The sequence below is a fragment of the Danio rerio genome, chromosome 19, assembly GCF_049306965.1.
Source record: "Danio rerio strain Tuebingen ecotype United States chromosome 19, GRCz12tu, whole genome shotgun sequence".
In the NCBI taxonomy this organism is placed as follows: domain Eukaryota; kingdom Metazoa; phylum Chordata; class Actinopteri; order Cypriniformes; family Danionidae; genus Danio; species Danio rerio.
Window position 1 is genome coordinate 43,086,321 of NC_133194.1, and position 14,159 is coordinate 43,100,479.

Genomic DNA, 14,159 nt, shown 5'->3' on the forward strand with positions numbered 1-14,159 from the left:
TCCTGTTCATAACATACGCATGAATCTGCGTTCACTAAAAATACACCCCTGCTTTTCAAATGTCAGTGCTTTATTTTCAGAGAAATGTCAGCTTCTGTGAGGCTGTTTTAGTGTTGTTCCTGCAATATGTTGCTGCTATGTTTTTTGCTGGTTTGTTAACCATAATGTTGTATGTTGTTATTATTAATTTCTGTTTAAACAGACACTGAATACAAAAACACTGGATTTTTGTTTAAAAAAATAAAAAATGTTTTTAGAGTTATGGATTTTCTAGTTTTTGTTTTTAAAATGTAATTTTTTTAGGTTATTTTAGGGCTAGCTTTTAAGGCTTTCATATGTTTTTATTATTATTTTTTTTTTACTTTTTGGATTCTCATGTGTACTGTTGTCCTAAAAAACAAACAAACAAAAAAATCTTACATGTACTGTATAGCATAACATTTTGGGGGTTTTAAAACCTTGACTTTTCCAATCCGCGGTACCTTGAAAATGGTTATCGTCCCATGCCTACATACAGTAAAAAAAAAAAAAACAATATTGCATTAAAAAGGTCATATTTTGGTTTTAGGGGTCTCCAACAACATGCTGACATGCGTGCAAGGTCAAAAACACTGTCATTGTCTTATAATATGCATTTGTTTTTACCTAATTATTCCAGCGACTCCCATATAAATCGTTCAGTGATTCATTTGTTCCCAAACCCCTCCTTAGCGCAAAGCTAATCTGTGGTGATTGGTCCGATGACCCGGACTTTTGTGATTGGTCGGCTGCTTTCAGCACGGGACAGAGAGAAAAGCCCACCATGGCTATGAAATAGCAGACAGAGAGTATGTGAGAGCCCAATGCAGGAATGCAATGAATACAGACCAGCATATTACTTGACTCTTAACCCTAACTCAAAGTAATAACAACAGCACACATTCAGTTTTAATCCACACAGTGGCAAAAGTTGAACTATTTTAAAAAATTGACTGCGCTGTGTGTGAGGAACAGCTGATGATGGCCATTGCAAATGCAAACAGAAGAGGATCACTAGCTCAGAAGCGCATTTAATTTGGCAACAGAAGGAGCACGCCTCATGTTTTTAACGTGGTTTTGGACACAATATGTGAACAGCCCTATACAGATTTAACCTGAGCGATACAGTACAAGCACTGATCTATAATCGTTACGTGATTACTATTGATGGGAAGTTCAGATCATTTTACTGATTCGGATCTTTGAGCCTCGTTCATCGAGATGAACAAATCTTTTTTCGAGTCATTTCGTTCGTTTGGTACAATTTGCCAAAATATCATTAAAATGTATCATTAAATTGCTTTCAAACACATCTACAACTAGCCCAAATGGTTGATCACACGACAAATAAGTCATAAATAGAATACTATAAGAAGGAGAAAATAATGATTCAGGGTTTACCTGCTCTTTTGTCTATGAAGGTATTGTTGTCTCTTTGCTCAGCTCACCTCTTCATGTCTTCAAATTTCAGTGGTTCGTTCACGTTACACTGACAGTCACATATAATCTTAACCAATGTACACAGTCGATAGGAGCCAAGATAATTAGTTCACCTTTCGAGTCTTCTGGTACTTGAGTAGTTCGTTCATCACGTGACAGAATGACTCAAACCCGAGGACTCGAGAGATGAACGGATCAATTCTTTTTCCGGCTCTAAACTCATATGATTGGCCTGTGAGGAACGATTGAATCAGACCCGATAGAGGACTCGAGAGTTGAACGGTTCAATTCTTTTTCCGCCTCTAAACGCATATGATTGGCCCGTGAGGAACGAATGACTCAAACCCGACAGAGGACTCGAGAGATGAACTGATCAATTCTTTTTCCGGCTCTAAACGCATATGTTTGGCTTCTGACTTTTCGCGATGAACGTCTCAAAAGACTTGAAATGAACGATACCACCTGCACAAATTGGCGCACGCGCGGATGAAATAATCACTCTCTGAGAGGACTCGTAGTTCCCGAGTCATATTAAAGATTTGTTTAAAATGAACGAATCATTCATGAACCACCCATCACTAGTGATTACAAGCCGCGCTGGGTGATTGCAACGTATAACACACAATTGAACACATACTGAATTGAACTACACAAAACAAAACAACTTTTATGAAACTTACATGTTATGATCCGGAGGAAGAAAAAACTGGTCCATATGAACTGTAAAAGTTACTGACAAAGTCCCATACAGTCTCTACTGCTCCTTTAATAGCAAACGGCCGGTAAAACCCTAAATAGGGGCTCTATAAATAATGGCTAATTTGCATATTTAAGACATTCTAAAAAAAGACTTGCAATACCAAAAATGTTTGCAAATCTTAATTGTAGCCAATCAACTGAGGAAGTATTTTCTTAACCATATTCTTTCTTTCTTTTTTCTCTCCTCAGTGAACTGAACTCCAAACTACAGGACACTCTGGAGCAAATCGAGGTTTGTGACTTTTCATTTTTCGTTCTCAGTTATAGGACGCCTATTATGCCCCTTTATACAAATTGTAAAGTCAATTTCGGCCCTACTTTATATTAAGTGGTCCTAACTAGTATGTACTTACATTTAAATTATTTATTCGTTACAATGTGCTTATTGTATAAATGTATGTTTTTACATTGTATTTAAGATTGATTAAATACCTGCATGTAAATACATCTGCACTTAATTTCTGTAATTACACATATAAATACACTGTTGATGATCCTTTACACTTTAACCCACCCTTAAACCTAACCATATCTTACCCGTATTCCACCTTAATATCGCCACAAGTGTTCTGCAATACATTTTAAACACAGTAAGTACATTGTATTCAAAGTTTGAAGTAAGTACATGGTAGTTAAGGACACTTAATATAAAGTGGGACCTTAATTTCTGCTGTCTCTAGTGTGTATAAATTTTGTGCTCAAAATACCACACAAATAATTCTTTATAAGTCTTTGAAATGGCCTTTTATTTGATCCAAATTGTCCCATTTTGGTGACTGTCACTTTAAATTCAAGTGAGATTGTGCTCTTTTCAAAAGAGGGTGGAGCTACAAATGCCTATGTGTCAGCATAGTGGGAGATTCAAAGCAGGACTAAGGCTATCTCTGTGAAAAACTGAACATGTCAAAAGTAGTGTTTCAGAAGAAGGAAGTCTATGGAGACTACAGTGTTGCTTTGTGCATCCTAAAGGACCCATCACACTAAACACACTTTTTCATTCTAAAAAAACAAAAGCTGCACTGTACTGCCTTTTTTTGGTTAACAAGAAAAAAGAAGTGCACTGCGCTTTTATTTCACTAGGCAACCACTGGAAGAGCTGCGTATTGTTCATGAGCGCAGCAATTGTAATCAGTGTTGGGTTAGTTACTTATAAAATGTTGTGGATTACAAATCACTGACTGCTACTGTAAAATTGTAATCCAATTGCATTAGTAAATACTTCATGTAGAAAGTAATAAGATGAATAATTACATTACTTTGAAGTGACTTTTATATAAATTATATCTAAAAAAAAAAAAAAAAAAAACTGCAGCTCTTTCAGTTATTTAATTTTCACTGAAAAACATTTCTGTGGGTTGATCACAGCAGCCTGAGGTATCCAAAATACTTTATACTTTATATTTTTCATTTTGTTGTGTTTTATTTATTTTAATGAATTTACAATTTTATTTTAAATGTTATTAATTATTTATATTTTAAAATTTTTTTTATTTATTTTGTTTTTATTTAAATTTTTTGTTTATATTTTGTATTTTGTTTCTAATTTTGTTTTGTTTATTTATTTTATTTTAATTAATTAATTTTAATTATTATAATTTATTTATTTTGTTTATTTATTTTGTTTTGATTTAAAATTATTTTGTTTATATTTTTCATTTTGTTTTGTTTTATTAAATTATTTTATTTTAATTTAATAATTTATTTATTTTAATTGTTATTATTTATTTAATTTAATTAATTAATTAAATTAGTTTTGATTAATATTTGTTTATTTAATTTAGTTTTTTATTTTATTTAATTTTGCTTTATTTAATTTGGTCTTTATTTTATTTTATGTGCATTATGTTTATTATTTTGTGTATATGTTTTACTTTTTTATTTAATTTAATAAAATATTTCCTTCATTTTATTTAATTTATTTTATTTTATTTTTGTTTATTGTGTCATTTTGTTTTTAGTTTTTATTTATTCAATTATTCATTTTCTGCCACTTTTCCGGGGCCGGGTCGCGGGGCAGCAGTCTTAGAAGAGAAACCCAAACTTCCCTCTCCCCAGACACTTCCTCCAGCTCCTCGGGGGGTTCCCAAGGCGTTTCCAGGTCAGCCGAGAGACATAGTCCCTCCAGCATGTCCTGGGTCTTCCCTGAGGCCTCTTCCCGGTGGGACATGCCTGGAACTCCTCCCTAGGTAGGCGTCCAGGAAGCATCCGAAAAAGATGCCCGAGCCACCTCAGCTGACTTTTCTCGATGTGGAGGAGCAGCAGCTCTACTCCAAGCTCCTCTCGGGTGTAAGAGCTCCTCACCCTATCCATAGGAGTGCGCCCTGCCACCCTTCGAAGGAAATTCATTTTGGTCGCTTGTATCCAAGATGACCATAGGTGAGAGTAGGAACGTAGATTGACCAGTAAATTGAGAGCTTTGCCGTTCTGCTCAGCTCCTTTTTCACCACAACGGACCGGTTCAGCGACCGCATTACTGCTGCCGCTGCACCAATCCGGCTGTCAATCTCAGGTTCCATACTTCCCTCACTAGTGAACAAAACCCAGAGATACTTAAACTCCTCCACCTGGGGTAAGGACTTTCCTCCAACCTAGAGATGACAAACCACCTTTTTCCGGTGGAGCACCATGGCCTCGGATTTGGAGGTGCTGATTCTCATCCCAGCCGCGTCACACTCGGCGGCAAACCGCCCCAGTGCATGCTGAAGGTCCATGTTCGATGACGCCAACAGAACAACATCTCTGTTATTCGCAGACAATGTTGTTCTGTTGGCTTCATTAAACATGGACGTTAAGTTTTTATTTAATTAATTTAATTTTCATTTAATTTCTGTAATATTTTAAACACTGTTGTCACACAACTGTGTATAAAGCCTCTATAAAGGTGATTTTTGCATAGTAGTTCCCCTTTAAAGGACAAACTGAGAGTCTTTTATGCTGACCTCCATCTTCATTGAATCAGACATCGAGATTCTCTTCAGAAACACTGACAGATTCGACACAGCAGTTGCCCTGATGTTGACTCTCAGCATTAAATGAAGGAAACAGATGGGAAGAACACTTGAGTGTGGGTTTGCTGGTCTGATAGTGGTGCTCAGGGTCTCAGTCTGCTCTCTCTCAGGCCCTGGGCAGATGGACTGTGTGTTTATTAAATCAATTGCTGGCTTTCAGGATGTCGGTATCTGTGCTGGAGCTTCTGCTGTCACACACATACACATACACGCGCTTACATAGTCACTCATGCATTTCCCCCAGCAGTGCTGTTTGTTGACTGCATGCTGAATGTGATTGGATGACATCCAGCCTCACACACAACTCATTACTCATCATCTCGCTTTTTTTCTCTGCTTTTAATGTATTTCTCTCTATGATATTTTGGCTTGTTGTTGTGCATTATTTTACTTGCATTTTTAGCAATAAAGAACGTTTAGAAATGATGAAATATAATTATTTATAGTAGCAGCATTATATTTTTTTATTATAAGGTTTTGTTTTTTATATTTAATTTGTAATATTTATATTTTATAAACGAAAATTACTTTATTGTATGTCTTGCAGCTTTGTTTCCAGCATTTGTTATGATTTATGTTTTTGAGTTGCAATTGAGAATTATTTTATTTTATGATAGTATAGTGGCAGCATCATATTTATGCAGTTTTATCATCATCATCATCATCATTATTATTATTATTATTATTATTGTGCAGTATATATTCCAATTTCATATTTTAATGCAATAATTGCAGTTATTTTATTTTATTTTTTATAAATATTTAGGCATTCTTTTATTTTTTTCAACAATTAATTTCATGCATTATTTTATCATTTTCCCATTCACTATATAACCATTATTATTTTTTTTTTTTACAAAATTGTATTTTTATGCAGTGTTATTTGTTTTGCCAGTATTTTATTTGTATTTTAAATATTTATCTATTAATACATTTTCTAATTTTATTTAATGTTTTCTTATTTTATAATATTTTAATTTTATAATAGTTTTATTATATATTTCTATATATTTTATTTTGGAATATTTTAGCCATTTTTTTTTACTTTAAGGCAGTTGTTCTTTTTACATTAATGAATTATTTTTATTGAATTTTATTGAGTATTTTTTTCATTCATTTATTGTATGCAGTTTTATTATAGTTATTTCTATTTTAATTATTTACTTTTATGTTTTTAAAATTGCATTTTTTATTATATTATATTATATTATATTGTATTATATTGCATTATATTATATTATATTATATTATATTATATTATATTATATTATATTATATTATATTATATTATTGTGCAGTATTTATTCCAATTTTATATTGTAATGCAATAATTGCATTTCTTTATACATATTTAGGCATTATTATATTTTCTTTCCACAATTTATTTGATGCATTATTCTATCTTTTTTTACCTGCAGTATATAATTACTATTTATTTTATTTTATTTTTTTGCAAAATGGCATTTTATGCAGTGTTTTATTTTTATGCAGTGTGCTTGTTTTGGCAAATATTTGTCTAATTTTATTTCATGTTTTGATATGTAATGTTTTACTCTAAATTTTATACCGTTTATTATGTTATATTTATGCAATATTTTTAGCTATTTTTAATTCATGAGTTGTTTTTATTGAATTTCATAGAGTATTTTTTCAGAAATTTTTGTTATGCAGTTTTATTCACTTCAACTGTATTTAGGCATTATCATCTTTTTTCCCCTCATGCACTATATAATTTTTTTTACAAAACTGTATTTTATGCAGTGTTTTATTTTTTATGCAGTCTGCTTTTTTGTCCATCATTAATTTCAATTTGAATTATTTACCTATTATATTATATTATATTATATTATATTATATCATATTATATTATATTATATTATATTTTGCAATGTTTTAGCTATTTTTTATTTTTAAGGCAACTTTTTTTGCTCATTACATGAGTTTTATTGAGTATTTGTCAATATTATTTATATATTTATTTATTTATTTTTGTGCACAGTTATTATTTTATAAAATAAAATAGATTTTGCAGTGTTTTGTTTTGTTAATGTACTATTGCTTTTGTAAAAAATTTACATTTATTTGCATTTTTGTTTATTTATATACCTATTTATTGGTTTCATGCAATGTTTTATTTAGTTTTATACATTGTTTTACTTTCATTTGAACACATTTTATTATTTTATATCCATGCAGTATTTTTAGCTATATATATATTTTTTTTTTCTATCTTTTCTCCTCTCTTCTATCTGTCAGGATGTGGTGTCTGTTCTGAAGTCTGTTCTGCCACAAATATCAGCTTGGTGATTGTAATTGGATATCATGCAGCCTGGCATACATCCCTTTTTTACATATAGACTTTCTTCCCTCTTCTTCTTTCATTCCTTTCCCTCCCTCCTCATCTTTTTATCTGGTCTCATCACTCACACATCACCAGAACCGAAGAGTGCCCTGAAACACTGTGAATTAGCTATTTCTGTCGCAGCTCATTATGAATGTGCTTGCTTGTCTTTCAGCTCAAAATCAGTTTAGGTTCATCAGTGATTTAAAGTGCAGATTTTCATGGCCCTTGTAATTATACGTCTTAAGATTATAGAATGAGGATTTTAAGTTTTTCATCTTATAAACACTGTTAAATTGGTGTTTGTTTGCCCAATTTATATATATATATATATATATATATATATATATATATATATATATATATATATTTATATATATATATATATATATATATATATATATATTTATATATTAATGTCGTTAATATTAATGTTATATTAATTTAATTTTAATGTTATAGTAATTTACTTTTATTATTTTATTTTATGCAGATGTTTAATGCAGTATTTAATTTTATTTTTTAGCAAAATATATTGTACAGTATGTACTATTTTATTTAGCTTTTAATTCAGTTATGTATTTTTTGAGCAATGAAATTGTTTTATTTAATTCAATATTATTATTTTTTTGAATTTGCAGAATTTTACCAAAGACAATGTTTTTTCTTTCAATGCAATATATTTTTTTTCAAATTCAGTATTATTTTTTAATGCAGCTTTATTTTATACTGGATTTTAAGCTATATTTTATATTCATAATAATTTATTTACAATAATTTCCACCAAACCTGTTGGTTCGGAGGTCTACAGGGTCAAAACACATGGCTGGGCTGCTATAGCCAAACCTTTAGTCACTCATACCAATGCCAAACATCGGTTTCAATAGTGCCATCAGCAAAAATCTTGGGGTATAGACATATATTCTTCTCTGATGAGTCCACTTTCACTGTCTTTCTCATTTCTGGGAGAGTAACGGTGTGGAGAAGCCCCAAAGAAAAGTACCACCCAGATTGTTGCATGCCCATAGTGAAGCATGGGGGTGATCAGTGATGGTTTTAGGGCTGCAATATCATGACATTCCCTAGGCCCAATACACATCACTGCCAAGGACTACCAAACCAAAATGGAGGACCATGTGTACCCAATGTTTCAAACTTTGCATCCTGAAGGCGTTGACGTGTATTAGGATTATAATGCACCAATACATATGACATAGGCTGGTGACAGAGTGGTTTGACACACATGAAAGTTGAACTCCCATGGCCTGCAAAGTGACCAGACCTAAATATAACTGAACCACTTTGGGGTTTTTTGCAGAAATGTTTTTCTCCACCAGCATCATGTGGTGACCTGGCCACTATTCTGCATAAAGAATGGCTCCAAATCCCTCTGGCTACTGTGTAGGACTTGTATCAGCTTCCCAAGACAAATCAACGCTGTATTGTCTGCAAAACGAGTCCCTCCGCCATACTAATGAATTATTGTGGTCGAAAACCAGGCATTTCCTTAATATTTACTTTTATATAAGTTTATGAGGTATTTGTTCATGTAATATTTCTTTCATACAGGTTTTGACTATTCATTTTATGCAGTTTTACTTTAAGCAATATGTTTGATTAGTTCTTGACATGCTAAACTGTATGAAATGAGTCGAGCATCACTGATCCTCATACAGTATGTGCTGTAATGTTTGCTGTTGATCTGTGCAGGAGCAGCTGGATGTGGCTCTGTCCAAAACCTGCAAGCACTTCGATGTTTCTCACTACACCAAAGTTCAGCTGGCGTATAAACTCCTGGGCAAGACGCAGGTGAGTCACGGCCGTCAGGACCTTGGCATTTGGGCTGATGTGGAATTGTCATTCAAATAACCGTGATTAAGCAGTTTTTTTTTGTGCGCAATGTAAACCAAACATGTGCACTGTACAAAGCTGTTTTTGCAGTAATAGTGATTTTCTTTGAGAATGAATTGGAGTGCACATAAAAATACCTTAGTAATTTATTGTAGATACTATAGTGTTTGAACAGTGCTATAGTAAATGGTGTTATACAGTATATGTTAGAGCATTTACAACCCTTTGTTAATCGATGCTGATTCATACTGTAGTTTAAACTATACTGAATGGATAAACTGCAGTAAATACTACTGTATAAGCATTTTTACTGCAGTAAACTGGGCTTTATTGTAGTATAATATGCCCCATAGTTGTAGAAAATGAGATTATTTGGTTTATTGTTTGTTAGTTGTATTACCATAGCAATTATAAAACAACCACAACAGGTTATTTCAAGTAATTTACTAGAGGTGTGAACCTATAGTGGTCTCACGGTTCGGTTACGATTATCATGCCTTCGATTCGGTTCAATTCGATATCTCGGTGCATCACGGTGCATTGACGATGCTTTCTATATACAGTGTTATATTTTAGGGGGGAGGCTATAACAAGCTGTCTGTATAAACACAGACACACAGCACCACACTGTCTTTCATTCAAACACATACACAAACATAGACAGCACCAAACAAACAAACAAACACACACACACACACACTTAAGCAGTCGCAACAGGGAGAGCTCGCGCTGAGCGGAGCTGAAAAAAGAAAAAAAAGAAAGAAAAGAAGCACTTTTCCGACGGTCCCTTACTGGGAGCTCCTCTCAGCGCGAGCTGTCCCGGCTATATTGCGAGGGCTTAAACGGAGCAGTGATCGTAATGTCGAGCGAAAAAAAAAAAAAGAAAGACAGCTGTAAAACATAACCAGCTTTGTCTTTTTGTAGGAAACACACTTTAGATCTTTATAGGGTAAGAGGTTTTTGAGTTATTGCCGTCTATAACTGAATGTGTCAGGAAAATCGAAAACAAAACCAACTGAACCGCGGTCATTTCTGGCGCCCCCTGGATGTACAGCGTCCTTAGCATATGTCTATGGTACCTATGCAACGGGCCGGCTCTGAGTTGCCTGAGTGTTGTAAATACTCGCGCTCACCTCCCTCGCTACAGAGCGCATAGGAGATCAATGACGTCAGTACAAAATAACCGGTTATGATTATTACTGAACCGATACAGAATTGTCCGCGTCTGCATCGCGGTGCACCGAAGAAACTATTAATTTTGACACCCCTATAATTTACTATAATGTGGCTCCAAACATTCTATAGCAGGGGTTCTCAACAGGTTTGGCCTTGGGACCCACATTTTTACATGGTCATCAAGCCGCGACCCAAATTTTTAGGAACTATAATACAATTTTAGGAATTATTATTAATTTGTATTCATTTGTTAGCATACACAAGTAGTGACAGATAAATCATAAGAAAATCACAGACACTTACAAATAAACTATATTTTATTGCTGTCATTTAACAAAATGTATCAAATTATAGAAATATTACAAAGTAAAAACGACGAATACTGTAAACAGTGGTTAGGGCAAGGAAAGGTTCAGTTACCATGAACTAAACTGAACTGTTAATAAAACATGTTGTCTGGTTTCTAAATGTCGTTTTAATTTAGAAGGTTTCGTGTTCTTATGTGGGAGCACCTCACTACATATGACACACTGAGGCTTTAAGTCTTTTTTGCCGTCAATATATGTAAATCCATACTTGACATATTCAGGGTTGTACTTGCGCTTCGACATATTTGTTGCTATAATTGAATAAAATTTCACATGTCAAACAGTATAGTTGTCGTGCACGCATTTCAAAATAAAAGTCCAAATAAGTAAAAATTTTTTTTCACTTTTGTTGTTTTTTTGACCACACACACCGCGACCCACAGAAAATGTTCCCGCAACCCACTATTGGGTCACGACCCACCAGTTGAGAAACTGCTCTAAAGTCTATTGTATATGTATTTCTACAGTTTTTCTCACACAACAGGGTAAATTAACTTTGTTTTTAGGCAGCTCTGGCCCTTGGAAAAATCTTGTTTGTATGTAAATACCTGGGATTGTTCTGTATTATTTTTTATAGTATTTCTCATTTATTTTGTCCTTAAAAAACTGTGGTTGAAGCAAAACTTCGTACTGTTCATTTAGGTGCTTCTGCATTATGGATTTGAACTTTTTGCCAACTTTTTGGGTAAAATAATAATTGGTGCTGCAAAAACCGATGGCATTCCAGACGATGCTGAAAATGAAATCAATAAGCTGAGTCTCATTACAGACCGCACAGACTGGCCACTGTAGAGGGATCTGCAATAACGTATAATAAAAACAGAATACATCACATAAAATGAGTTATTACGAAAAATTAATTAAAACTCTACATAAAATAAACTTTGCTACTGCATAAAAATGTAAAATATTGTTTAAAAAATACTACATTAAAAATAATTTGCAATATTGGTCATAAACTATTATTATTGTTGTTGATGTCATAAATAAATGCATTTATTATATTGGTTATAAAGTAATTATTGTTGTTGTTGACAACATAATAGTTTTAATAACTATAATAATTATTTTATCTTTCCCATGATGACAGTAAATAATATTTTACTAAATGTTTTTCAAGACTCCTCTATACTGCTTAAAGCGACATTTAAAGGCTTAACAAGGTTAATTAGGTTAACTAGGCAGGATAGGGTTATTAGGCAAGCTATTGTATAACGATGGTTTGTTCTGTAGACTATCGAAAATATAGAGTTAAAAGGGGCTAGTAATTTGACCTTAAAATGGTTTTTAAGAAATTTAAAGCTGCTTTTATTCTAGCCGAAATAAAACAAATAAGACTCGCTCCGGAAGAAAAAATATTATCAGACATACTGTGAAATTTTCCTTGCTGTGTTAAACATCATTTGGAAAGAAAAAAAGTAAATGAATAAAAACAAAAACAAACATATATATATATATGTAGTTGTATAGTATAATTTTTAATTGTTTGAAAACAAGTTGTAATGTCTGTTTGTTATGTGCAATATTTATTTTTAACCCTAATATTTTATTTTATTTTGTGCAATATTTAGTTGTATTTATATGCAATATTATTGAATGCATAAAATTAAAATAAATCTGCATTTTAAAACAAATATTGCACAAAATAAATAGACATTACAACTTATTTTTAAATAATTATTTTCTCCAAGTAGTATTTTGTATCTGTGTCTGTGAGTATAATTATGCAAGTCTGTGTGTCCTGAGACGTCCCTGGCCTCATCTGAAAGAGTCTCCTCATGCCACTTTGATCAACAGAGCCTCTCGGGTACACGGCAGCTGCGCAGTGATTATTCATTCATACTTTCATACACACACACACACACACACACACACACACACACACACACACACCTCTAAGAAGTTAATTTACTTGCGGTTTGCAGTCCAGAGTGTGACCGTTTCATCAGTGCTTACAGAGCGAGGCTGTTTAAGCCGATCAACTGGTAATTACCGAAGGACTGATTCCAAGATTTGTGTTTCATCCGCAAATTGAAACAGATTCTGCTTTTAAAGGAACACTCCACCTTTTATAAAATAGTCTCTTTTTACAACTTCCTTAGTTAAACAGTTAAGGTTTACAATTTTTTTAATCCTTCCGCCGATTTCCAGGTCTGCCAAGGAGCACTTTTAGCTTCACTTAGCGTAGATCATTGAATCAGATTAGCATCTCATACAAAATAATTAAATAGTTAAAATAAATTTTCAGTTTAAGGCACTTTTAATGAGAATAGGCTCATTTTAAAACTTGCTTTAAGTTAGACAATTGAGGTATACTTTTTTTAATTCTTTCAGCCAATTTTCACGTCTGTTTGGAGCAATTTAGCTTAGCTTAGCATAGATCATTGAATCAGATTAGACCATTAGCATCTTGTTTAAGTGAGTTTAGATTATTTTTCCGTTTAAAGTGATTATGTTGTTGTTACAACATGTATTAAAGCTGACAGAAAAGTTGCTATTTTATAGGTTGATATGACTAACTATACTCTCATTTTGGCGTAGTCATCAAGGAACTTTTTTGCTGTACCATGAACCTGAAAATAGTTTTGAATTATCTTAAACGAATATCTTTATGGTTGCAAGTGGCTACATTGGCTATATTGACAGAAGTTAGCTAATTTTTAGATTTTGCATAATAAAATTACTGCAGCAAGTTCCTTGATTAATACACTGGAATGAGATTATAGTTCCTAACCATATCAGCCTAGAAAATAGCAGTATAAAAATTTTATTTTCTGTTAAACCACAATGTAGCAACAGAATATCAAGCTCTAAATAGGAAAATTATCAAAGCATTTTTGAGTGAGATGCTAATGAGCTGATCAAACTCAATGATCTATGCTACGCTAAGCTAAAAGTGCTCTTGCCAGACCTGGAGATCGGCTGGATGGAAACTCAACTCCATGTTTCCCAATATAAAGTTTCTTTAAGAGTTTTAGGGTCATACCTGCCTCGACAAATTATTAGGAGATTCATGACACTTAAACAGATCTCTGCAGAGAATTTGCAAAGATTTTTCATGATTCCAATTCTGTGTATGTGTGCGTGTGTGCGTGTGTGCGCGTGTGCGTGTGTGTGTGTGTGTGTATATACATACAGTTGAAGTCAGAATTATTAGCTCCCCTTTGAATTTTTTTCTCTTTATTAAATATTTCCCTA

The 14,159-nt window shown here is 32.9% G+C and overlaps 1 protein-coding gene across 20 annotated transcripts in view; it reads left to right on the forward strand.

The window, feature by feature from the left end:
• Window positions 1-14,159, forward strand: part of vps50 (VPS50 subunit of EARP/GARPII complex) — a 307,794-nt gene that overhangs the window by 77,462 nt on the left and 216,173 nt on the right. For all 20 annotated transcript variants that reach the window (XR_012395216.1, XR_012395215.1, XR_012395217.1 and 17 more), the window contains exons 10-11: window positions 2,407-2,449; window positions 9,277-9,375. Coding sequence is in view for 4 of the 20 variants with exons in the window: in XM_017352306.4 (XP_017207795.1) it covers window positions 2,407-2,449; window positions 9,277-9,375 (142 nt within the window). In the remaining 16 variants the exon portion in view is untranslated. The remainder of the gene's footprint in view (window positions 1-2,406; window positions 2,450-9,276; window positions 9,376-14,159) is intronic.